Source organism: Coenobita brevimanus, chromosome 50 (assembly GCF_032717465.1).
Source record: "Coenobita brevimanus isolate Jiangsu-jjx chromosome 50, ASM3271746v2, whole genome shotgun sequence".
NCBI lineage: Eukaryota > Metazoa > Arthropoda > Malacostraca > Decapoda > Coenobitidae > Coenobita > Coenobita brevimanus.
This window is the reverse complement of record NC_137003.1, coordinates 52,939,393-52,966,601: the sequence shown is the minus strand read 5'-3', so window position 1 is coordinate 52,966,601 and position 27,209 is coordinate 52,939,393. Positions and strand designations below refer to the sequence as shown.

Sequence of the window (27,209 nt, the reverse complement as noted above, 5' to 3'; positions counted from 1 at the left end):
AATGAGGGCTTACTAAGTCTAAATGCGGCCTAAATGTTGTCAATACAGTGCTAATATCCAACGCTGATATGCAGTACAATATAGTGACCACCGTGTACCTACTTCCACATTTATCTTGGCTGAAGCCCTCACACCCTTAACCATGGCTGCCCAACCCAACCCTCTACCCCAACTCCCTTCCACTCCATAGTATACCTTCTGTACTCTCTCGACTGTACTTGGGCTAGTGACGGTTTGTGCGCTTTTTATGGGCGCGTTTTTAGAAAGGATTGGGCTCCAACAGCCATAGAACAGTGACAGGGCTTTCGAGAGCAAAAGTGTGCGGGGTGAAGGGGGTGAACGTCGCGACCTCCTTCTCGGTTGGAACTACTTGGAGAGGTGGGTCTATCTGGCGACATCTGATAGCTGTAAATGGTTTAGATCACAGCTGTGTATACAGTAGATAACGCAGGGTATTTTTGTGTAATTTGGGAGAGTGAACGGATTTTGAATACTAACACGTCATAAATGAAAAAACTTGTTAAAATACCCTCTCATTTCAATTAAGTAATGATTTTTCGCTTAATGAAAGAAAGACTATGCAAATATAAGGAGTACATATTGATTTGTTTTCAGTCATTCCCGCGAAAATCATATTTCCGTGAAGTACCTCCTCACCTCCGTGCAATCATATTTTCCAAGTCATCTTGTTCCATTGCAGTCTTGCACTACATGGTCCATTTCGTCTTCAAATCAGGGGAAATCACAGGAGGAAGTACTGTAGTTGTGACGAAGGCAGGATTTGTTATGGTTCTTCCATACAGCTTACACTCAGTAGTTAAATATTTCCGAAGTATTTAGGAAATATACATTTTACAGTTATAGGTTGCAGACAAGTATTCATGTAACTTGTTACTATTATTGTCAGTAATGCTCAAATATCTATAGAGTAAAAGCGACTTCGCGCTTCAAGTATTTGGTGGTTTCTGTCACCCCAACAGGACCGCTCTGTGGAGCGTTGAAACGCGGCTCTGAGCTTTGGAAACAGTCCTGCCCGGAACAGTGGACGAGTGGTCTGACTGTGAGGTGTACGCTTGACGGCGCTAGGTATTCCACAGGTGGTTGGAGGTCCTGAAAACGTTACGTCGTGAATCTCGAGGTGTGACCAGAATGAGTGAAAATGTTTTGGAACAGTGTGTGCTGGAGCTATTCAAGATCGGGGTGGTGAAATTTGGCTCCTTCACCCTCAAAAGTGGGATGCAGTCTCCTGTGTACTTCGACCTGCGGATGATTATTTCTTATCCTAGCGTTATGGTAATATTTCGTGTCATAGGTGGTTTAGTGGGTAATTAAGGCGCTCCAATCAGATTGAGCCGGTGCAGGTTTGTATCCAAGGGATGGTTGGGATTTATTGCTCACTTAATGCCCCTCAGGGATGAGTGAGGCTGGTCACTCATCTTAAATGTAAGAAACAACTTGCCTAGCCCTGGGCTTCTATGCACCTCGTGGGACAACACTAGACTGGATAATGACTGCTGGTACCAATTTCTGTTTGTGCCCAATAAGTTATGCAATCAGTCATTTAGATCATAAAGATAAAAGTATTGGTAAATAAGGTGTATCTGGTAACCTAAGTTTGTGGGACACTGTAGACTAATTTAAAATTCAGTTTTACCAGACCATGCATTTATAATTTGGATAATTATTTAGCAAACACCAGCCAACAACCTTATCAACAAAAAGTGAGTTCCGTAGCATAATTATTCCTGTGTTTTGTAGTGATGTATGTTTCACGCAATTAAAGTAATGGATGGGACATAAATGTATTGGTGAGGAGGGGTAGATTGAGATGGTTTGGGCATGTTGAGAGGATGACAGCTGGGTGTGGAAGGTAAGAGGTGTGAATGTCAAGGGTAGACCTGTGAGAGGCAGACCAAAGAAAGGCTTGGGACTGGGTCACATAGTATGACTTCAGGGATAGAAATCTGAACAGGAAAGCAGCCAGAGATTGAGCAGCATGGAGAACTACCATTAGGTAACCAGGGCTGTCACCTGCAATCATGTTGGAGCCTTCTGAATGATTTGACAGTTACCCTGATGCTGGAGAGGAGTATCTTCATGTGATGGTACTGACATTGTAACCCTGGTGCTGGAGAGGAGTATCTTCATGTGATAGTACTGATATTGTAACCCTGGTGCTGGAGAGGAGTATCTTCATGTGGTGGCACTGATTTTATCAGATTCCATTGCCTGGTAACACAAATGTCCTCACCGGCTTCCCTGTCCTATAGAAAGAGGATGACAAAATGCAGAAGGGTAATTGAAGCCAGTGGGTTCACTGGTTTCACACCCAGAAAAGCCTGGCATTGCAACTCCAACTACTACCATATTTACCCTCTCACTTTGACACTGTAACTTACAACATTCAGTAAACAGTTTTTTTTTTTTTTTTTTTTTTTAATGTGTCCGACTCTGGGCAAAGGCTTCAGGGCCTATATCTCGGGGGCAGTAGCCTATCCCAAGGCCCAGTAGTCCTACACCTCCACATGTCATCACTTTGACGCTAACACCCACCGTCCATAGTGAATACATGCTAGGGCTGTCTCATACAGGACTGGTGTATTGGTATTAGCGGGAATATTATTACGAAAATGTGAGTACGTTTAAGTATTTGGGTAGTGTGATGAGTAAGGATGGAGGTTTGGAGGGTGAAGTGCTTGAAAGGGTACAGCAGGGAAGAAAGGTTGCTGGTTCCTTGAAAGCAGTGATAAGAAACAGGGAAGTGAGCATGGAAGTAAAAAAGTTACTACATGACAGTATTGTGATACCAACTCTAACGTACGGAAGTGAAGCTTGGACGTTGTTGGAAGGACACAAGTCAAGAGTGAGAGCAGTGGAAATGAGTTATTTAAGAGGAGCTTGTGGAGTCACGTGGAGAGACAGGCTGACGAATGAGGATATAAAGGAGCGTTGTGGTGTTGATGTGGATGTGATAGGAAGCGTTGTGAGGAACACACTGAGGTGGTTTGGCCATGTGGAGAGGATGGAGGGTGAAAGACTGACGAAGAGAGTGTATGTGAGTGAGGTGGAGGGTGGAAGAGGGAGGGGGAGACCGAGGATGAGATGGAGGGATGGGGTGGAGAGGTATATGAGAGAGGGGGGTGTGAGTTGGGAGCAGGGTAGTGAAATGGCGGGGGACAGGGCGACTTGGAGGCGATTTGTTTGTGGCCACCCCAAACGGGATTGAGGCGTCTGGCAATAGATAGATAGATAGATTATTACGACATGTCAGCGAGTCATCAGGTAGATCAAGAAAGTCTGCTTTTTATGAAATTCAGATCTTTAAACTGTTCCCTGCCCCAACTGGGATTCGAACCTGGGTCCATCAGGACCTCAAGCCACCTCTCTACCGATTTAGCCACCACCTCCCCCAATCCAAAAAACCTTACCAGTTCACTTCCTTGATGGTTTATGTTTTCTGTATTTTTCTAATAATTTACATAGTGGTAAATTATATACTGTTTACTGATTATTATCTTTTCCTGTTATTTATATCAATGTCCATTCCAATTCACTTGTGTTTGTTTCTCCAGTGTATTGGCAGACCTTCTAAAACTACTCAGATCAACCATAATTTATTATTTGAGCTGTACTAGCGTACCATACTTGTTCATAACCTAGACCCGCCTAACCTAGACAACAACCTAACAAAACAATACATATCCTAACATATCCAGCCCTGACATAACTCATTATTTAATATAACATATGAACCCAATATAATGTAGCCTAACCAACAGGAACTTAGCCAAACATACTACCTGTCTCTGTAGCCAGATGCCATAATCCCGTAAGGGGTGGCCATTTGTCTCTGAGTTAGTTGTTTCACAGGGAGGGGTACTTTTGTACTAAACCTCCACCAACCCACTTGTTGACACGCAGGGAACACGTATGAGTTGTTATATGGTTATCAACCGTTATTGTAAATAGTTTCAACCTACAAGAAACCATTTGGCATGGCACTCAGTGTAAAGCCACAAAAAAAAATGACAGGAAAGATAGAAGTAGGAAGAGAGGAGGGCAGACACAGAAAAAGAATGATAAAGGTGAATGTAAAAGTAGGCAACAGTACATCAGTGAGTGGATTGCGTAGCTTTTAGTAAGTGTTAGCCATTACAAAACTGTTATTTACAGGTACGCTTAAGAAACAAGATGCGTCTGGAAAACTAAGCTTGGATAAAAACAACAGGGAAACAAATCATGATGAAGCATATTTTGTATACCTCCATAAAATTACTGTAGTCGCAGCGCGCGACTCTGAGGTTGTCATTATCATACCCTGGCAACCTACCCCTCAACATTGCATCCGATTTTGTGCATAATGTGATATGCATGTGATTCGTGTATAGTATGATCATGTATAATATATTCATGCATAATAAGATACGAAATCGGATGCACTTTTGAATGGGAAGGTTCCGGGGTATGATAATGACAACCTCGGAGTCGTGCACCACGACTATAGTTACGGTACCTATTCTTATTGTGTAGCCACAGTAAGGAAGCTTTGCCATACAGTATATAAGGTATGTCTAATATAAACAAGCTCTGAAGACCATAAAGTATATTCATGTGTAACATCAACCTGCCCTAAAGACAAAGGAATCAAAGAATGCATGTTTAAATTTTACGTTTGTCTCAGTAGTTGGCTAACTGTATGTTTAACTCTAACCATATTCTTTTCAGATCATAAGAGGGACCATAGCTATATATCTGGAAAGTTACAGCATTAAAGCTTTTGTGGTTTTCTGTAAAACATGTTGCAAAGAAAAAATTGGGCAGATTTTAATTTGGTAGTTTCCACTAGGCTGAATAGCAAAATATTAAGCCAAAATTATTCAGCAAACATTTTTATCGTAGGATTTTCAACCAGATAGCTGTATCTCAATTAGTTCCTGAGATATTTCAGTTAGTGGTAGGTGGTGGTGACCATCATCCACTCACTTGATGTAGTGCTGCCTATTTCTTCCTTAGCCTTTATCATTCTTTTTCTGTGCCTGCCCTCCTCTCTTCCTATTTCTCCCATCTTTCCTGTCACTTCTTATTACTTTTCTTTCCTTTACAGGTGGCTTTACATTGAGTGACAAGCCAAATGGTTTCCTGTAAGCCAAGAAACCATTTACAATGCACGGTGGTTACCATATAACCAAACCATACGTGCTTCCTACGTGTCAACAAGTGGGTTGGTGGGGGGTTAGTGCCCCTCCCTGTAAAACATATAACTCAAAGTCAAATGGCCACCTGTTATGGGATTATGACATCTGGCAATAGATAGATAGATATTTCAGTTTCAAATAAGCAGTTTTTATAATATAAATGAGTACGGTACATCACCTTCAGAAATAGGTCAAGGTCATTTATATTTGGGACAAGGACTTTTGTTATCCTAGGGCACCTTCATGTGTAATATCATCAGGGTAAAAAAAAAAAAAAAGCTGATACAAAAATAAGAAGCTTTGCCATTTACATGGCAAAGCTTAACAAGAAAAATATGGAAAACAAACTGTAACAATAAGACAAGAATTAGAACTAGACCATACATTTACCAGCTAGCCTATTCATACTTCTGTACTATCAGATGATTATCAGATCTGTACAGTACGGTATGCTGCAACTTAAGAAAAATCTGTAGTGCTCTTGGTTGGGGAAGTGGAATCCAGTTGATTGACTGTGTGTGTGTGTGTGTGTGTGTGTGTGTGTGTGTGTGTGTCTCACACTGGCTTTTAGAGAATATTATGAAATACAAGTGGATCAGTTTTTAAGTTGATGTGTACAATTGTTCAGCTGCTTCACTGTCTTGAAGTTAAGAATTTTTCAGAACAAAATTACTGGTATACTCTGGGGGTAATCTTGAAGGAGGATAGGACAATCTCTTAAATATTAGAAACATTTTTACTTACCTATGAATTGATTCAGTGACAGTATAAAGATGTGCAGAAATGTATTGTTTTTTATGGAGAGAGTCCATCAATCTTTTATTTCTGTGTATAGCCAGACACCTTAATTCTGTAATGGGTGGCCTCAAACAAATAGCCTTTGAGTGGCCACAAACAAATCGCCTTCATGTCACCCTGTCCCCTGCCGTTTCGTTGCCTTCCCTCCTACCCAGTACTTACACCCTCCTCTTGCGTATACCGGTACCTCCCTGCTCCATCCCTCTATCTCATCTGCAGTCTCCCCCTCCACCTCACCCACATACACTCCTAATTAGTCTCTCACTCTCCATCCTCTCTGCATGGCCAAACCACTTTTATGCACTGTATTTCTCCTAACACTTTCTGACACATCCACATTACAGTGCTCTTATGCTTCCTCTTTTTCAGTCTGTCTCTTCATGTAACTCCACATTCTTCTCTCAAATACAGTATCTCATTTCCACTGCTTTCACTCTTGACTTGTCATTCCAACAAGGTCTAAGCTTCACATCCATATATTAGAGTTGGTATCACAATACTGTCATGCAGTGATTTTTGAACTTCCATGCTCACTTCCCTGTTTCTTATCACTGCTTTCAGTGAAACAGCAACTTTTCTTCCCTGTTGTACCCTGTCAAGCACTTCATCCTCCAAACTTCCATACTTATAACACTACGCAAGTACAGTACTTAAATGCAATCACATTTTCCATTTCCTCATTATCCAGCATCACTGTGCATTCAGTGACTATTTCTCTCAAAGACAACAACTTTACTCTTCCATATAGTCACCTTTAGATTCCATTTCCTACGTACAGTACTCTGCCAAACTAATTCACCAAGCCTTGCAGTTCCTCTTCGACTTCACTTAACAATTCAGTATCACCTGCAAACAACAGAACAGGAAGTATCCAAATGCTGTCCTCTCTCTTTAGGGCCACTCCAACATCCACTGCCCTATCTTGTAACTCTCTTATAACTCCATCCATATACAGTACACATTGAATAACCATGGAAACATGACATCCCTATTTCATTCTGACATTCAGATAGAAAAATTCACTCAGTTCACCATCCACACACACAGGAGCCCTAGCACCCTCTTCCAGTTTTACTCTTCCTGGTATTTAACAGCTTCCCATTTACCCCATATATTTTTAATATTTTCCACATTCTTTGTCAATCCACTCTGTAATTTGCTTTCTCCAAACCCATGAAGGCAGCTTACAACTTATTTCTCTTCTCTAAACACTTTTCCACCAAACACCTTAGGACTAATATCTGATCTGCACAACCTCTCCCCCTCCAGAAATCTCCCTGTTCTTCTCCAACTAATTCCTCTGTTATTTTCCTTAATCTCAGCAAGTATCCTAACATATCCGTTTCTTATTGTGCTAAGAAGACAAATGCTCCTATGATTACTGTACCACACACTTCTTTTTCCCCTTTTCCATTTTGCAGGGGAATAATTATACCTGTCTTCCAGTCCTGTGGGACTCCTACTTCCTCCCAAGCCAATCAGCACATCTTCCATGTCCATTCTACTGCTATCTCTCCCATGCTTCAGCATTTCACCACACACTCCATAAATTCTTAGGGTTTTCCTCATTTTGACTTTGTTCATTGCTTCCACCACTTCCATCGTACTGATATTAATAATAATAATAATACAGTAATAATAATCTATCTATCTATCTATCTGTTGCCAGACGCCATAATCCCGTAAGGGGTGGCCCTTTGACTTTGAGTTACATGTATTTGTTTTACGGGGAGGGGCACTAACCCTCCACCAACCCACTTGTTGACACGTAGGGAGCACATGTGGTTTGGTTATATGGTTACCACCCAGTGTTGTAAATGGTTTCTTGTCTTACAGGAAACCATTTGGCTTGTCACTCAATGTAAAGCCACCTGTAAAGGAAGGAAAAGCAATAAGAAGTGACAGGAAAGATGGAAGAAATAGGGAGAGAGGAGGGCAGGCACAGAAAAAGAATGATAAGGGCTAAGGAAGAAATGGGCAACACTACATCAAGTGAGTGGATGATGGTCGCCACCACCTACCACATAAGGAAGGAGTAAAACGTGAAAATTTAACATAAAAAAATATACATATATTTTATTTGTGTTGTGACCGATGTCAGGACCAACTTGCCTAGCCCTGGGTTCCCACGCTTCTCATGGGGCAACATAGGATTGGATGATGGATGGATGGATATTTTATTTGTATTGTGACCGATCATCCTTAGCACCAACTCATTCTTCTCTATAAAAAGTCCATTTAAATTTAGACGGCTTAAGTTTTGCAAGGTTTTAACAGTAGCAAATGGTGTCTAATTTTGACAGTCTACTGTACTAGAAACTTCATTCCCCCCCCCTTCCCCTCACAATCACAGAGGTCCCCTCGAATCCTAATGGCACTTGACAATGTCTGTTTTTACATCAAAGAAAAGGCCATGTCTTACCCTTTTAGGCTTGCCCTTGGTGCCATCAGTAGTGCCATGCTTTCCACTGGAGGTAGTGCCAGACATGATTTCCAGATCACAAGTTTTGATACAGTAGTTCAGATGCAAAAAAAAAGTTGATCTCTCTACTTAGTATCACACACAGCACTAATTGTTGTGCACTTGCATTGTTATTTGGTGATAGCAATGGAATTCCGATGGCCTTGCACGCACAAGACGGTTATGTAACACGGTATGCAATGGAGATGATCGTAGCTACAAAACATATGAGCAAATGAACAAGCGAGATGGAGTCTTTAAAGGGGTGGCATGAAAGAGGATGCATGTGCAGGAGCCTAAGATGGGAATTCTGCATATGTAAACACTGGGCAACCATCTTGGATCAAATGTTTGAATATCAACTTGCATGTATCACTGCTTCCTCACAGGATTGTTGTACGTGGCTATCACAATTATCATAAAATCAAATTCCGCCATAACTCGATATACAGTAAATCGTTATGTAACAGATTTTTTCAGATGCATCCTTGTGAAGCTTGGACATTGTTGGAAGGACACAAGTCAAGAGTGAGAGCAGTGGAAATGAGTTATTTAAGAGGAGCCTGTGGAGTCACGTGGAGAGACAGGCTGACGAATGAGGATATAAAGGAGCGTTGTGGTGTGGATGTGGATGTGATAGGAAGCGTTATGAGGAACACACTGAGGTGGTTTGGCCATGTGGAGAGGATGGAGGGTGAAAGACTGACGAAGAGAGTGTATGTGAGTGAGGTGGAGGGGGGAAGAGGGAGGGGGAGGCCGAGGATGAGATGGAGGGATGGGGTGGAGAGGTATATGAGAGAGGGGGGTGTGAGTTGGGAACAGGGCAGTGAAATGGCGGGGGACAGGGTGACTTGGAGACGATTTGTTTGTGGCCACCCCAAATGGGATTGAGGCGTCTGGCAATAGATAGATAGATAGATCCTTGTCATAAAACAAGGGTACATAACGGCCATACCACGTTGAGTACACCACTTCCCGTCTGATCAGCGAAGTTAAGCAACGTTGGGTCTGGTTAGTACTTGGATTGGTGACCGCCTGGGAACACCAGATGCTGTTGGCATCCCTACGTGTCAAGTGGGGTTGGTGGAGGATTAGTGCCTCTCCCTGTAAAACAATTAACTCTAAGCCCTTGGCCACCCCGTTTGGGATACATGGCGTCTGGCAATGAATGAATGAATGAATAACTTTAAGTTCATCATACCATAGTTAATTGCATTTAATTTTGTAATATTGTTTTCTTATCTTTTTAGTCTTACCAATTTCTGACTTGTTGTTTTAATGGTAATACTAATGTCAATACAACCCATTTTGTTTTCTTTGGATCGGTGTTCACCATAGTCAGATGTTTATTAGACACAAGTTCAATTACATTGTAAAAAATATATATATATATATATATATATATATATATATATATACAGTATATATATATATATATATATATATATATATATATATATATATATATATATATATATATATATATATATATATATATATATATATATATATATATATACAGTATATATATATATATATATATATATATATATATATATATATATATCAAATTGGTGCATGTGATTCAGTTAGCAGGAGGCCAATCCATTTTGCTGTAAACAGCAAAGTAGGTACCTGCTTGAGTCTTCATAAACAGTCTAGCTTGGTACAGTGCATTTTTCTTGTAAATCTATTGCAGGTATTACATTTTTGTAAACAGTGGCAGAATTGCTGAGACCATATTTACAAACTGTCCTGAGTATAAGTTTTGTGCAAGATTCCATACTTTTACTTGGTGCTTACTTACATCAGTTATGCACTTCACAACAAAATTAAAGCAGTATCTGTACCATATTTGATGATAATTTTGCTTACAGGAGACTGTGGCAGACCTGATATGGAAGGCCAGGCCTCGCTCAGATTACCAACTGATGTGTGGCGTGGCATACACCGGCCTCCCTATTGCAACACTCATTTCAGCCAAACAGGTTATGGAAACCATCTTTTTATGTAATTTTTAGCTTATACGTGAAGACTGTAAGTACAGTACAGTACTTTTTAATGTGTGTCATCCCAGAATGGATAAACACATTAAGATGATACAACCTTCAGCAGGAAGGGGGGATTGCATGCAAACTGGGTAGGTTTGAGTATACAGAGATGAGAATGGGCAGATGGTTTGTAGTGCCTCCCTGAATGGCAGAATTCCTGAAGACAGAATCGCAAATAAGCAACTACGAGATAAGGTAGGATTTAAAGGCATTGGTGATATGTAAGGGGAGACTGAGGAGGTCTATACGTGTGGAGATAATGGAGGATGAAAATCGACTGAAAAGGCCTTTGAGTGTGAATTTGGAGGGTAGAGCACCAGAAGGTGCAACCAAGAAGACTTTGGATGAGCATCTACAAAATTATCTAAGAGTTTAGGGATTGCACGGATGCTGCCAGAGCATGGAGAGCTGCCATCAGGTGAACAAGGCTGAGACATCAAGGCATGTACAGAGTCTTCCAAAACAAATGTATTAATTTGATATTCAGAAATATTTCAAAAAACAAAGAGTGAATCTACTGTTGAAACAATAAGACAGAATGTGGTATGCAAGAAACAGGTGGAACAGTACAGTAGTGTTGTATAGGCCATATTATTGGTCTTCCTCAGTGTGCGATTTACAGTACAGTAATGCCCTGATATGTGATGGTTGAATATGCATTCATTTGATCTATGAAAACTTGTACCCAGTTTTGGGTTGACAGTAGTAAAGACCACTGTTAGGGAGGTAGAGTCCCTAGGGAGGTGGTGAGGTGGGCAATGAGAAAGCATGGGATTTAGGAGTTGCTGGTTAGAGTGGTTATGGTTATATATGTGGGTGCATGCATCCAGGCAAGAGTGGGTGGAGATTTGAGTGATGAGAGTTTTGTGTATGTTGGTGTGCAGAAGGGGTCAGTCTTGAGCCCCTTGTTGTTTGTCATGGTGCTTGAAGCTCTCACGTGACTTCAGAAATGGACCAGTGTTTTTTTTTTTTTTTTTTTTTTTTTTTTTTTTTTGATGCAAGGAAGATGTAATAAAAGACTAGAAGCCCACAAGATTGTTCCCTCCAAGAAAAAATAAAAACAAGAAAACAGAGCCAAATCCAATGATCCGCTTATTTTGAGATGTCTAGACACACCGCGTTTGAAGGACTGGAGGTCATAGGCAGTAGGAAATACAGACAAGAAAACAATTCCAGAGTTGACTGGTTGCATGCATGAAGGCCTAAGAGCAATGGTTAACTCTTGCATTAGAGAATTGGACAGAAAACAGACAAGAATTTGCTGCTAAATGGGTGCTAAGGGCACCTGCAGTGGTGGAGGGATCCAAGTAGACAATTCAGAGGAGCAGTGACTATTGAAGTAGCGATAGAAAAGAGATAAAGATGCAGTAGTTGGGCAAAGAGACAGAGGTTGAAGGGAGCCAGTAAGAGGAGGATAGTTAATGAGACAAAAAGCCTTTGATTCCACCCTTTTCAGAAGAATTATATGTGGAGAGCCTCCCCACACACAATAGTTATACAATACTTTACACAGGAGTGAATAAAACCCATGTATCAAGTCAACAGTGTTCAGGGTTAAAGAAGGCATGTGGTCAGCATAGCACACCTGATCTCTGGGAAGCATGTTTTACAAGAAAAGTAATGTGATCTTTCCAAGGTAAATCCCAAGAGAATGAAACCCTGAATATGTTCAGAAATGATGCAGGATTTAGTTGGATATTGTTAAAAATTAGACGATATTCCTGCAGTAGATTTTCGCGAGTTGAAAGATGTAAAAACTGAGTTTTTGATGCATTAAAAACATGATTACTTTTACCTTAATCTAAGATAAGAGCCAGATCATACATTTGGTGTGCCGCTTGTTTGTTGAAGTAACTGCTGAGCTGGATGCTGCAAGAAGCGAATGGAAAGGTGAAGGATGGAGCCATCAGCATATGAATGGATAGGGTTAGATCTACAGCATGGAAGGTCATTTATGAATAGAATGAAGAGAGTTGCTAATAGGACAGAACCCTGAGGAACACCACATTGACAACTCTAGGAGAAGAATGGTAGCCACTTACAATGGCAGCTGCAGAGTGACCAGAATGGTAGCTAGAGTTGAAGGGACAAATAGAAGGATAGAAACTGTAAGAGGGCAGTTTGGAAATGAAAGATTTATGTCAGACTTGATGGAAAGCCTTTGAGATATTCAGTGCAGTGGCAAAGCTTTTGCCAAAGTTCTGAAAGGAGGATGGCCAGGAGTCTGAAAGAAAGGCGAAAAGATCGCCAGTGGAACGTCCCTGGTCGAAGTTGAACTGATGATTGGAAAGGTTCTGAGAGGAAAGGTGCTTTAAATTTTTTGTGTTAAGAATAGGTTCAAAAACTTTAGAAATACAATATGTTAAAGCAGTCGAGCAATAATTAGAGGGCCGGGATTGGTCACCCGTCTTTCGAACCCGTTGAATGAGCTCAAACTTCCAGTAAGAAGGAATGGTACAAGTGGAAGACAAAGGCAAGAGAGTTCACCTAGGTAGGGTGTACACACTGAAGCACAGGTCTTGAGGACAAAAGGAGGGACCCTATCAGGCCCATATGCCATGTTAGTACTGAGGCCAGTGAGGACAGAAAGTGTACAAACTGAAGAAGGATTAATGTCAGTCATAAAGGCATAAGAGGGAAGTGATGGAGAAACGGCACTGGAATCATTTAAGGTGGTATCAGAGGAGGAAGTATGACCACAGGTTTCTTTTTTCAGTAGTAGAAACAGCTACAGAGCCATCAGGCTAGAGAAGAGGAGGGAAGGATGATGAAGTAAAGTTGTTACAGAGAATTTTGGTAAAGTGTCAGAAGGAGCTGGTAGAATTTGGGTCAGAGTTCAGAGCATTTAGCTCAATGAGAGTTTTCGAAGCAGAGCGGAGAATGGACTTAGCGTGGGTATGGACCAAGACATAAAAGAGATGAGATTCAGGGGTGGGTTGATCTTGTTTTGGACAGCATTTGAACAACCATTATTAGTCACAGGATAAGAGAAAGGAATGTATGTTTCTTTGCCCAAGTAAATAACCTCTGTAATGCTCAAGGCACACTCAGATGGTTCTTGGCCATGGAAACAACAGTCATTCCAGGGAAAATCAAAGAAGTACGGTACTGCCTGAGGGCCTCACAATTAGCAGCTTGGAAGTGCCACAGTTGCCACTTCTATGAAGGGTCTACAGGCCTGACTGGAGTCATAGGACAAGTTAAGGTGATGAGGTTGTGATCGGAGGTGCCCAACAGAGAGAAAAGATTAACAGTAAGCAGAAGGATTAGTTGTAAGGAATAGGTAAAATATATTGGAACTCTCTCCAAGGCGATCAGGGATACAAGTAGGGTGCTGTATGAGCTGCTCTAGGTTATTAAGGATAGAAAAGATGTAGGCTTGTTCACCATGTGGATCAGTGAATGGAGAGGAGAGCTAAAAGTGATAGAATGGAGACTCCAAAGAAAAGGGATTTTGATAGGGATGTATTCCATCTTAAAAGTATGATAGTCAAAGAATTTTTCATGGTCAGTAGAACTAGGGGATAAGTACACAGTGCAGATACAAGGTCTATTCAGAAAGTATCCAACCCCCCCACACCTTTTTTTTTTTTTTTTTCCACGAACCAGTTGGAGGATAGAGGCAGGGTTTCGTGTAGCGCAGTGCAGGATCTTCATGCACATGCATGAATAATGTCAGTTGCCATGAGTGACTCAGGGGCTGTCAGTCAGTATGTTCATGGTTGTGCACCTTATGCTCGTGACGATGACCGAAGAGACAAACAATGTTACTGCATCAAATTTTGCCTAAAACTAGGTGAAACCCAAGTTTAAACTGTCAGTTTTGGGGAATGAAGCCATGGGGGTAATGCAAATAAAGGAGTGGTGCAGTTGCTTAGAAAATGTCGAATGTCAGTCGACAGCAATCCACATCCTGGGAGGCCATCAACAAGCAGGAGTGCTGAAAATGTGAAGAAAGTCTGTGATTTGGTCATGGGAAATTGTCGGTTGACTGTCAGAGAAGTTGCTAATGAAATTGAAATTAGCAGTGGATCAGCACACAGAATTTTAAAAGGTGATTAGGGCATGTGAAGAGTTGCCACCAAGTTCCATCCGAAGCTCCTTTCACGGGAACAACAAACTCTGTGGATGAACGTTGCACTAGACATGTTGGAGTGTGCAAATTGGGATCCTGACTTAATGAAGACTGTTATCACTGGAGATGAGACTTGGTTGTAAGGGTACGAGTGAGAAGCCAAAACACAGTCATCCCATGCAGGGTCTCCACGGCCAGAAAAAGCACAACAGTTTCTGGAGGAAGGTGAAATGCACGTTGACAGTTTTTTTCAACTGCCCTGGTGTTGTGCATCATGAATACGCACCAGAAGGTCAATCTGTCAACAAACATTATTACCGAGATGTTATCTGTTTTCTTTGTGATGCAGTTCTGTGGAAGAGACAGACCTTTGGTAAGCAGCAAGTTGGAAGCTGCATCATGATATTGCCCTTGTCCATTCTTCTCAACTGATTCAGGAATTTTTGGCTGAGCACAGCATCCTGCAGGTCCAGCAGAATCCTTACTCACCAGACATGGCTCCTGGCTATTCCCCAAGCTCAAAACTCCGGTGGAGGGTTCCCGATTTGAGATGGGAGAAGAGGTCATAATGAAGGCAATGAAATACCTGCAGGAGATACTGAAAACCATCTCTGAAAACTGTTCTAGGCAGTGGAGAGAATGCTGGGCTACATGTGTCAAGTCAGAAGGGGCCTACTTTGAGAGGGATTAATGTCCTAGCTCAGCAGGTTAGCTGTTTATTTATTTAATTATCTATGCTCCAGGGTTGGCCTGATTTAAATCAAGTGATTTAAAACATACTTTAAATCAGCAATTTTTGACACATTAAACATGTTATAAATGTCAAAAATACATAATTTCATAAGCAGTTTTAATTTATTTACTCAATTATTTTGCAAGGTGTCAGAGTTTTGCAGGGTAAATTAAATAAGATGCACTAAACACAGCACAACAGCTGCATACTGCTGTGGCCTCTTCTGCAGGGGTTGAGTGAATCTTTTCAGCATTTGGTCTTGTCCATACAGATGTGTGAAATATTCTTGGAAATGAAAAGGCAGGAAAGTTGGTCACTACTGTATTTTCAAACATAAACCAGTGAAATTAGTACAGTGATGTATATAAGAAACAAAAGAGTTAATTGCAATAAATAAACATACCATAGCAGTTGTGACTGTATAGTTATTGGAAGAAAAAAGACTCATTGATAAAATAATTCCGAAATGTGTCAGGAAGTAAGAAAAAATTACAGTATCATAGATTTAATGTTTATTTCTTTCCTTTTAAGTCTTCAGGAATATCAGCAGATAATTTTATAAGTATAGTTTTATTTTTAGTTTAAAAAATGAATGGGAAATTATATTAGGAAAAATTTGGTAGCACTACCTCTTAATTTACTTGATTATTGCTCTATCACATCAGGAAGAAAATCTTATTTCATTTTATCTTCTAAGGAGCAGCCTCTAAAGCTGATGATTGTAGTAATTCTTTCATTTCGTCCTGTCAGACTGTAGTGAATTCTTGATCTTATAAAAGAAAGTTCAATACATTTTAGTTTTATTTGGCCTTATCTGACATTCATACTGTAGCTGCAGTAATGTGGGACAGCATGAAATAGAATTATATATATATACTGATAATATTTCATGGTTTTTCAAATGTACAGGATTTTATTTTTATTTTTGTAAATTTGTGGCTTTATGGAATTTGTGACGTTTATGACATTTATTACATGATTTAACCCGCCCCGTCCCGTCGACGTATGGGTACGTTGCAACGATTTGCATTTGCCAGTCCCGGCTACGTACCAGTACGTCGTGCAATTGCAAGGTCCCTAATTTGCACAATTTTCAATTTTCGCGCGTGATTTTTCGTATGTATACACGGGACACCTTCCTCTATTCCTCTACAAGATGCCAAGCAGGGACAATGCCTTACACCGCATAACCTCCCACCTCCTCCCCTCACGCCATTGTCTTGGCAAAGGACCTGTTACCAGTGACCTGGCTAGTAAAGATATTCAGGGCCAGAGTGATTCCCCAATCGATGACAGTGTGGAGGACAGTGTTTACATAGCATTAGAAGAAGAAACAGCCAGAAATAATGATCAGGTAATGTGGCAAAAAAAGGTCAGGTATGGTGATTAGTTAGTGAGTGAAACAATGCTTATAATGCCTTTATTACTGCTTGAAAACCAATATATTCTCATACTACATACACATTCGTACCAAGTAAATAAATAAATACCGTTTATGAGTGGATAAAATAGTTACCCTCCCATAGAACTCGTTTTCTTTGGTGCCAGCATGTTAGAAAACCCAGTCAGGTAAGGAGGAACTCCTACCTGGATTGGGTATTTTAAACCTCAGGTGAGCGATTTCTTTATGAATTTTCGATGTTTCTCGCCAAAAGCGAAGGTTTTAGCCAAAAAAAATATTTCGAAAATACCTCGGGACTGGGGGATGTGGGAGTTTTTTTTTTTTTTTTTTTTTTTTTTTATGTGTCCGACTTCTGGGCATAGGCTTCACAGCCTGCTATCAAGGCCCAGCAGTCCTCCTACATACCATACACCTCTACATGTCACCACTTCGGCGCTAACACCCACCGTCCATATTGAATACATGCTAGGGCTGTCTCATACAGGACTGGTGTATTGGTATTAGCGGGGATATTTTTACGACATGTCAGCGGGTTATCTGGTAGATCAGTAAAGCCTGATTTTATGAAATTCAAATCCTTAAACTGTTCCCTGCTCCAGCCGGGATTCGAACCTGGGTCCTAAGGACTGCAGGCCACCTCTCTACCGATTGAGGTGCGGAAAACCTCGGGACGTGACGGGTTAAATCACTGTCTTGTCATAAATCATTTGTGACATGCTTTTTTCCAACCCTGCTGTGCTCCTCATGGGGCAATGTAGGATTGGATGATGGATGGATGGAATTATATTTTTTAGAGCCTAAGGTCAGATACTTTCTGAACTTACCTCGTATATTTAGTAAGAGAATGACAGGACAGCCAAAGCCAGTGAGTAGAGAATTCAAAAATTCAAGTTTGGAAACATGAGAGCAAGATACACACAGCAGCCACCTTTTGCTTTGAAGTGAGCATAGAGAAACTAGGAGGATACAGAGAAGAGTTTGCTATCAGACACCTCAGACATCTGAATCTCACTGGGAAAGTGAAGGTGAGGTTTAGAGAAAGAGTGGTGGTGTTCAACAGAGAGAAAATTAAAGGAATGTCAATGGATGCTGCAGAAGTGAATAGAGAGAGAGTCAGACAATGGTTCCTTGCATCTCAGTTGACAGTCACCAAGAGAGGGGTGGATGATGAGGCCTTTTATGGTTCCCTCCCTCCCTCGGACTCTGAGTCTGGGTGTTGAAATGCCATTTTATTTACTTTTTGTTTTGTTTTGTTTTGTTTTTGTTTTTTTCCAGAATTTAGAATAGAAAGTGTAGTGTGATTATAATGTGCATGCAGTTTGATGTTGACAGAGAAAATTTTATAGGAGAGTATGCTGACCTACTCTCTGTGTTACTGAAACACTGAAAAAATTCATCAAAGGGGGTTGGTTAGAAGCTTGTCATTAGGGCTGATGATATGGGAGCTCCAGCTGTCTATCTACCCTGGAGGCAGGATGTAGTATTCGCTTCCTACTTGTTTGTTGATGGCCATGGCTCTTCTTCAGTGCTGCTGGCAAGGCAGAAGGTGATAATGGTGGTCTGTTATGCTGCCTTTTTTTAGTTGAAAGGAGCTCCCTCTACAGCTAGAAGGGTTGGTCAGTGCTGTACAGCACCGTGTCTCTCCTCACTGGGTTTGGATCCTTGTCCTGGATGTATGAATTCTCTTCGTCCATCTTTGCGAAGAACTCCTTCAAGGTCTTGATGTCGAGAACACGAAGGGGCTTGTCCTTTCTGCTGTCCTCACCACCTTCCTGTGCCTCTGCCCTGTTCCCTTTGCTCAGTGAGCTCATCTCCTGAGAGTTGCTCAGTGTGGCTGTCCAAGAACGCTTGGAAATCTGTTTTGTCAACCTCCTCAAACCTCACCTTGTGTGAGAGGTTGAGGCATTCACACCAGATGTACTCCATTGCCAGGAACCCCATAAAGGAGTGTACACACTTTGGCCATATTTTTTGTTAGACGGCATTCATGTGCTTGACTGCACCTTCTTCCGCAGCACTGTGATGTCAGTGGCATTCTTGATATGATACTTTTTCCTAAAATGCCCCACTGCATCAGTCTTCCCTGAGTCACCCGCCCTCACCATTTGCTCTGTGGTGTGGTGGAAAGTAGTGATGATGCCTTGGTCCATGAGCTAGAGCAACAGTGTTATGTTAGGGGACAGGTACACCACTTAGATATCCATGCCATCAGGGTCACTGAGGGTGATGGCTCGCTTAGATATCCATGCCATCAAGGTCACCCAAGGTGATGTCCACCAGGAGGAGATGGTTTGTCAGATTGCATCGGCAGGCATAGTCACGTTGGTGGAGCAACAGATTTTCTGCTATGTAAGACTAGCAATAAAGTGCGGAGGTCAGCCAAGCCTTAGTGTTACTCTTCCGAATAACCCCAAGGTTCTCCTTCATGGTCCCTGCCAGTTCCTGGGGGTTCTGGTTCTCTCAGTGTTAAATGAGGAAGGGTTTGAGCTTAAGGTTCCCCTCTGCATTTGCAACAAGGTGGAGGGTAAGATGGTCCTTGGCTACTGTAAATGCCGGCACACGTTATTCTTCCTTGCATATGTAGGTCTTATGGGAGATGCAAAAACAAAACAGGCTTATGTCATCAAAGTTGAGGACCTGTTTTGAAGAGTATCCCCCATCCTCTATGACTGCCCTCACCTTCTCAGGGAAGGCCCTAGCAGCCATGTGATCAGCACTAGCAGGATCCTCATGTATGGTCACTTGTATAAGGCCAGTATGGTCCTTAAACTGCTCTAACCAACTTGTGCTGGCCTTGAACTCTCCCTTGGCCTCTGTTCCTTTCTTGTCCCTGAGATCGTTCCACAGATTGAGAGCTTTGGTACAAATAAAAGTACAGTATGATGCAGGGGCTGCTTCAGTCAGTTAAGTTCATTAACCCTTAGTGCTCAGACACACTCCTTCTCCTCAATTATAGGTTCCCTAGGTTTGGTTAAGTGCATAGCACTCATGGTTGGCATGTTCTGCAATGCCGCTAGGACAGCACCAGATTTTTATCATGGTAGAGACCATAGACTTGGGGAGCTTTAGGGCCTCTGCGATATTGCTCGTCCCCTGCCCCTCCTTACAGCACTTAACAGTGTCCAATTTCACATAAGGGAAAGGCTATTCCGTACTGTTGTAACCATGCTTTTGGCACCATCAGTACCACCACACTTTCCACTGGGAGTAGTACCAGATATGATTTCTAAGTCACAAGTTTCAATTATTTCACACACAAAAAGTTATCTCTCGGGTTATTATTGCACCCTCCACTATTTGTTGCTCACATGTGCTGTTATTAGGCAATAGTGATGGTGTTTCAGTAGCCTTGCACATGTGAGGTTAGGTAACTCAGGGAACACAAGGGAGATGATCACAGGTGCAGGACATAAGAGCGAGAGGATGAACAAGATGGGGTCTTCAAAGTGGTAGTGACAGCAAGGCTGCCTGTGCAGAGGCCTGACCTAGGGATTCTGAGCTTGTAAACACTGGGCCTTCATCTTGGGTCAAACGTATGGCTGTCAACTTGCGTACTACTGCATCCGCGCGAGATTGTCATAAGTTGTATTCACAATTATTTTATAAGTGGATTTTGATATTATTACAGTAATCCTTCATTTATCTGGATGTGCAGTATCTGGACCTGTTATTATGTGAATACTGGACCTTGGCTCTATTAAACCATTACTTGAATTTACGTATAATTATGTGGACACAAAAGTCCCAGAGAATACTGGCTGGCCAGCCATCATGTTCAGACAATTGGTTTCGTGGCTGCTGGGCTCTAGCTATGTGTGGGAAATAGGCCATAACCCACAAACTGAGTTTAAATGTCCGTCCACCCCAGTACTGAATGGTCAAAGTTGTGCGGTGGCCTGTTCACTCTCAAGGAACCTCCAGCACCCGAACAATACCAACCATAACCCACAAGCGGTGTCAAAATGCCCGTACGAATCACCACCAAAGTCGCACAGCCACTGGGATTAGTCTTTCCTGCCACTGCGTGTGTAACATGGACTGCAAGCCACAAGTCAGGTGAAAGAGCCCATCTGCCTCTACACTGAATGTCCAAAGTAGCCCGGTCACCACCGGGAGTTGTTCCCATACGGTCAATGTGCATTTAAGACAGACCACAAGCCACAAGTCTGGTGAAAGTGCCTGTCCATCTCATGACAGAAGGGTGAAATTCCTGCCCACAGCCTCACTTCTCCCCTTCTCCCATCCCTCCTCCATACCCTCCTATGCTCCCTGCCTTGCTAGCTCTGCCTCCCAGCTCCCCCCTCACTTGCTCAGTCCCTCTCCTCATTCACACTGAAAGCACTGACCTGTGAGTTTTTAAAGTGACAATTTGAATACAATTGGTCATATCAAAATTCCACAAAATCCACGAAAAAGCTTATGAAGTTTTGCATCTAGATATATGCTTAACTCTTGCGAGATGTGGGCAAAATTTTGCAGAAGGATGGAGGGAAGTTATATGAAGGTAAGCTTTACTTTTGAACACCATTTATTCTCACTGCAGTTTTGTTATTTTACTCATCAGTTTTCTGTGTTTTTAGTAGCTTATAGTATAAACACCAGCAAAGATGATGGTATACCATTTATACCAAAAAAAAAAAAAAAAAAAAAAAAAAAAATTCTGGTGGCATATTTGGTTGTGGATTTTTTTCCTTTTTGTGCCACAGAAGCAGCTATCACTCATGTCACAGAAAGATAACTAATTTTCCAATTGCTTTCAGGTTTTTGTGGATTTTTGTTGTTTATGCATTGTTTTCTTGGTGTTTAGCATTAATATGAATATTCCTATGTGTGTTTTGATGTCTCAATATGGCAGAATGACTGAAAAATACTGCCAAAATTTGGAGGAGTACCAGTACTGTACATATAGTTTTTTGTTTGTTTGTTTCATGATTCTCGTGGTGTTTAGCATTACTTTGGATATTCCTATGTGTGTTTTGATGTCTAAATATGGCAGATTGACCTGCAAACAGTGCCAAAATTAGGAGGGGTACTATACCTACAGTAATGTATAGGTAGGGTGTTTTTTGGTTTTCAGTGTGTGTGTGTGTGTGGTTTTTTTCATGGTGTTAAAAATTATTTTGGATATTCCTATGTGTGTTTTGATGTCTGAATATGCCTGAATGACCGGAAAACTCTACCAAAGTAAGCAGAGGTGCTGTACAAATAGGTTAGGTTTAGGCTGGAGGTTGGGTACAGGTAGAGTCTGGGTATAGTAGGGGGGATATTGTTCATTATCCAGATATTCCACTACCTGGGCCTGCCTTTGACCTGTTACTTTGGATAATTGAGGGAGTACTATATTGTCTAACTGAGTATAGCTGTTAGTTCATCTTTCTATTGATTTATCACTCTTAACAAACATATAATGAGGCCCAGCTGTATTCCATCTGTTTTCACAGACTTAATCCAATCACATACCAAGGTGTGACTTTGTCACACTACATGGACATACTTCATTGTACAGCTGTATTATTTTTATGCAGAGATTTTTTGCATGTTATTTAATCAGCAGCAGATTCCTTCCCTGTATGCTGAAATTAGTTTTCTTTGTAGAATTTGCCAATGGTTTTACGTCGAAAGGAGGCAAAGGGGTATGGAACCAAGAAGATGGTGGAGGGCAACTACAAGGAAGGGCAGAACTGTCTCATAGTAGAGGATGTTATAGTGTCTGGTGGCTCTCTCTATGAGACTGTAGAGGTATGTTGTTCATGAATGTACAGTACCATTGTATTTGGTGTGTAGTGTATCTTTCAGAGTTGGGCTCTTCTGCCATCATTTCCATAAACCGCATATTCCACGAATGTGGAAGGGTGATTTCGTTTGTGGATTTGCATTTGCGAAAAGTTTTATACAAATTTATGGTTTTGCGTTTGTGAAAGTACTTCTGCAAATACAAAGCTGCCTCCAAACCAGCCTGACCTCTAAGAACTTTGAGTGGTTTGTTTTTATGAAGGGCAACATGGACCTGTGCAGGATGGAGTTGTCTCAGTTGTTGGAGGAGTCTGGCTGTGACAGTAATGAGGACTGAGGAGGGTAGAGCCATGGAATGGATGTGGACTGGTGTGTCAACTTGTCAAGTGTGAGCTGTGAAGTCTAATAATTTAATTCATTTATTTACAGTACTGAATGACTTCCCTTGTTTTGTTGTAAAAACAGTCTAATATACTGATATAATAATATTTAGTGGTAGGTGAGGGTTCCCATCATCCACCCACTTAGTGTAGTGGTACTGTTTTTTTTTGTTTTTTTTAATTATTATTTTTTTTTTTTAAGGGTAGCTCTACACTGAGTGGCAAGCCAAATGATTTCCTGTAAACTAGGAAAGCATTTACAACGCCGGGTGGTAACCTTATAACTAACCAACACGTGTTCTTTACGTGGCAACAAATGGGTTGGCGAAGGGTTATTGCCCCTCTCCGGAAAACAACTAACTAAAAATACGAACAAGAAGCCTCAGACCAGGACTGACCAAAAAGTGACGACTAAGGACCGAACAAAGGACATGGTACAGATAGCTACGTGGTTGTAAGCGGTGCAAATGATGAGGTGAAAGAGAGATTGCCCAGGTGCTTGAGGGTGCGAAACTGGATGTATGTGGATTAAATGAAACTAAGTGGAAAGGTGAGAGTGTGAGAGAATGGGAGTATGGATGGGGTATATGCATGGGAGTAGGTGAGAATGAGAGGACAAAAGAAGGAGTGTGTATTTTTGTGAGTAACAGATGTAAGGAGAATATAAGAGAGTATGGATCAGTTGGCTTGTGGATTGTGTGGATAAGATTGAAAGTTGGACTACAAATGTGGGCGATTGTGTGCGTGTATGCGCCAACGCAAGATCGTGCAAGCAGATTGAGAGAAGAGTTCTGGACAGGTGTGGAAGTGTGCATGGAAAAGTTTGAAAGGAATGAGAGAGTGTTTTTGATTGGCGATATGAATGGTAAAGTACTAAATGTGAAGGTGGATGGAGTAGTTGGTGAATGGGGTGTGCCTGCAGAGATGGATAAGAATGGCAGTGCTTTAGTGGATATTTGTGCTGGGAGGGGGTTGGTGATAACCAATACCTTCTTCAGACACAAAATGATCCGTAGGTTTACGTGGCGTGTGATGAAAAGAGTGGGTGGTGAACTGAATGAATGAAAGGCAGCGATTGATTATGTGTGTGTGGATGAAAGGTGAGAATGTGTGTCATGGATGCAAGAGCATATGGAGGTTTGGGGAGTGGACTTTCTGACCACCACATGGTGGTGGTGAGAATCAAGGTCCAAGTGAAATGGAGAAACAGAAGAAAGGAAGGACAGGAGGAAGTACCAGTAGTAAATGCAAGGAGGGTGGAAAGGTTACAAGAGGATGACAAAAAAGGCAGAATATCAGTGAGAAGGGGAGGAGCAATTGGGTAAATATGAATTGAAGCAGATGGGGGACGTGGAAGGTGTGTGCAAGATATTCACAGAAGAAATTTGTGCAGCATGTGAGGTGGTGTGTGGGATGAAGAGAAGACAGAAGGGGGTGCAAGGAACAGCATGGTGGAATGAAGAGGTGAGACAGGCTGTGGCACAAAAGAAGAAAGCATACAGTGAGTGGATGAGAAACGGGTGTGGAAGAAGTTGAGAAACGGAAGAGAGAGTTATATGTAGAGAGGAAGAGAGAGGTGAAAAGATTAGTAAGAGAGAGTAAGAAGAGAGTGGATGAGGAATTTGAAAGGAATTTGAGTGTAAAGTGGAGGGAATGAAAGAAAATGTTCTGGAAAGAGGTAAGATAGTTAAACAGGGCAGCAAAGAAGTTAGTCTGGAACAGAAAGGTAAAAATGGTAAATTACTAGTGGAGAAAGGAGAAAAAATGAGCAGATGGAGAGAATACTTTAAGGAACTGTTAAACATAGACAATGAAAGTAATGCGAGTATAAGTTGCTGGGGAATGGCTGTGAGATGAAGGGATGTGAGAAGAGAGGAAGAAATCAGTAGGATGGAAGTTGTTGAAGCAATGAAGAAAGTCCCATCCATTGTTGACAATTTAGCCATTTCTCCCCGTTCTTGACTTCCCTCCCTACCCCCCCTCCATTACCCTATCCTCTCGCCTGCCCGGCCGTCCTACGCTAAGTAAATCTTCCCTGGAATTTTTCACTGATTTCATCCATTGAAATAAGCCCTATGCCCTGTTCTTATACCAAATAATATATACAAGAAAGAAATAAGGTAAGTGAGAGTGCCATACACCTAGAATTGGCTAATTATCACCTGACAACACCTCACGTGCACTCGTTCGCTAATTTTCGCTGTTTATTTCCCCTTGAAATGTGCTGTATAATCTATTTTCGTAATAAAAATATATATAAGAAAGGAAGGGAGAAGCCTAAGTGATATTTACATTCACCTGGAACTACCTAATTATTGCAGGCCACCACACTGTATTCTACGCTAAGTAAATCGTCCCTGGAATTTTCCACTGATTTCATCTATTGAAATAAGCCCTATGCCCTATTCTTATACCAAATAATATATACAAAAAAGAAATAAGGTAAGTGATAATGCCATACACCTGGAATTGGCTAATTATCACCTGACAACACTTCTTGTGCACTCGTTCGCTAATTTTCGCTGTTTATTCCCCCTTGAAATATGCCGTATAATCTATTTTCGTAATAAATATACATATAAGGAGGGAAGGGAGAAGCCTAAGTGATATTTACATTCACCTGGAACTACCTAATTTATAATGTATTGTCTAGATTTCCTGCCAATCATTTCACTGCTATATATTAGCTGCTGTCAAGAGGCTGACGTTGGCAGTAATGCATTTCCTTAGGTAGGCCACCCCGGCCCACCCCTATCAGTTCACTGTCGTCTTCCAATGTGAAGGTACATCTGTTTGCTCCTGCTAACTTCAGCCACTTTTCACCCCCATGCAAAGGGCCCTGTGACCTTTACCCCCTACTAAACCTCGTGTGGAAAGAGGTAAAGGGCTGACAATTGATAAAAGAGTGACTACGATCTTTCTATTGAGTAAAACAGTGCAAGTGGAATTGTAAATAAAGTGTAAATAATGTGTAAACAGCAAGTGAAAGTAATGAATGTACAGTGCTCGTCAGAAGTATAGAGCGCCCTGCGTCCCTCCTGAGAAACAAACCTTTCAACATTGAAAAAACATATAAATAATGCATTTTATTTACCTTTAGTGCTTCGTAGGGTAGCCTTTACGTTTCTTCACGGACCTGAGACGTCTTGGAAGTGAAAGGGCGAGGCTCCTGAGGTGCTGGAGGGGTATTTTGTCCCAGGAGTCACGAATGGCGGCTTCCAACTTAGGCAGAGAGCTCACGTCTTTCCCTTGGAGACTCTTCTTTACGAGGTACCAGAGGTTTTCAATGGGGTTGAGGTCTGGGCTATTTCCTGGCCAGTCTGTCATGAATGATACCTCGCAGTCACGAAGCCAATTGGTGACCGATTTGGCCTTGTGAGCAGGTGCACCGTCCTGCTGAAACACTCGTGCACCTGTTAGCTCGAAGGAGTCTGGTAAATGATCACACAGAAGCTCCAGGTAAACATCCTGATTCACTCTGATGTTCTTGGGAAGTACAACAAGCTTCCCCAAACCCTTCCCTGAGAAACAACCCCATACCATGAGTGAATCAGGATGTTTAACTGTGCTTTCTACATACCGTGGGTCAAGTGGGTCACTACCTTTGCGTCGATACACACGTGCTCCTCTGTTACAGGTAACACTAAACGTTGCCTCATCAGACCACAACACTGACAACCATTGCTCCTCACCCCAGATTAGATATTTATTAGCAAAGGCAAGCCTACGAATTCTCTGGCTCTTGGTGAGAAGAGGCTTTTTCACAGGCCTGTGACTTGTGTAACCAAGCTCATGCACCCTACGAGACACTGTTCTCACTGACACCTCACCAAACACTTCCGGGTTGCTCTCCTTAATTTTCCTTGCACTCACACGAGGATTAAACTCCACTGCACGTTTTAAAACATTAACAGACCTTGGGGAAGTTTTCCTAGGCCTACCAGACCGCGGTTTCTTTGTGGGAACTGCACCACTGTTTTCCTCCCGAAACTGCGCACACCAACGACGCACTGTCGATCGTGCCACACCAACCAAATCACTAATTTCCTTTGTTTGGTGGCCTGCCTCCTTTAGAGCAATGATCTGGGATATGATTTCACTCGATAGTTCACGGGTAGGTGCCATAACAAAGTTGTGAAGGCCAGAACACTGCGGGACACTCGGTAAAAAATGGCGCAATTTGAGAGGGACACTCGGCGGAGTTCCTCTCTCTCAGGCAGCCCGTGGGCGACTGAGGCGGGAACCAACCAGCGCGTCAGAAGGCCCCAGGCTACCGTGACGTCATGCTCGGAGCTCAAACTTGTGGCTCAATTCTTACCCCCCAGAATGGGTGATTCTTTTTGGGCCATAAGTATTGCGCGCCTGGCGGACAACGCTGAAT

At 41.9% G+C, this 27,209-nt stretch overlaps 1 protein-coding gene and 1 pseudogene across 1 annotated transcript in view; both read left to right on the top strand.

Moving 5' to 3' along the window:
- Positions 1-1,149: 1,149 nt before the first annotated feature.
- r-l (rudimentary-like) overlaps positions 1,150-27,209 on the top strand; it is an 85,634-nt gene continuing 59,574 nt past the window's right edge. The window contains exons 1-3 of the mRNA XM_080272207.1: positions 1,150-1,293; positions 10,332-10,442; positions 22,311-22,454. Coding sequence (XP_080128333.1) covers positions 1,150-1,293; positions 10,332-10,442; positions 22,311-22,454 — 399 coding nt within the window. The remainder of the gene's footprint in view (positions 1,294-10,331; positions 10,443-22,310; positions 22,455-27,209) is intronic.
- Positions 9,396-9,514, top strand: LOC145399873 (5S ribosomal RNA; annotated as a pseudogene).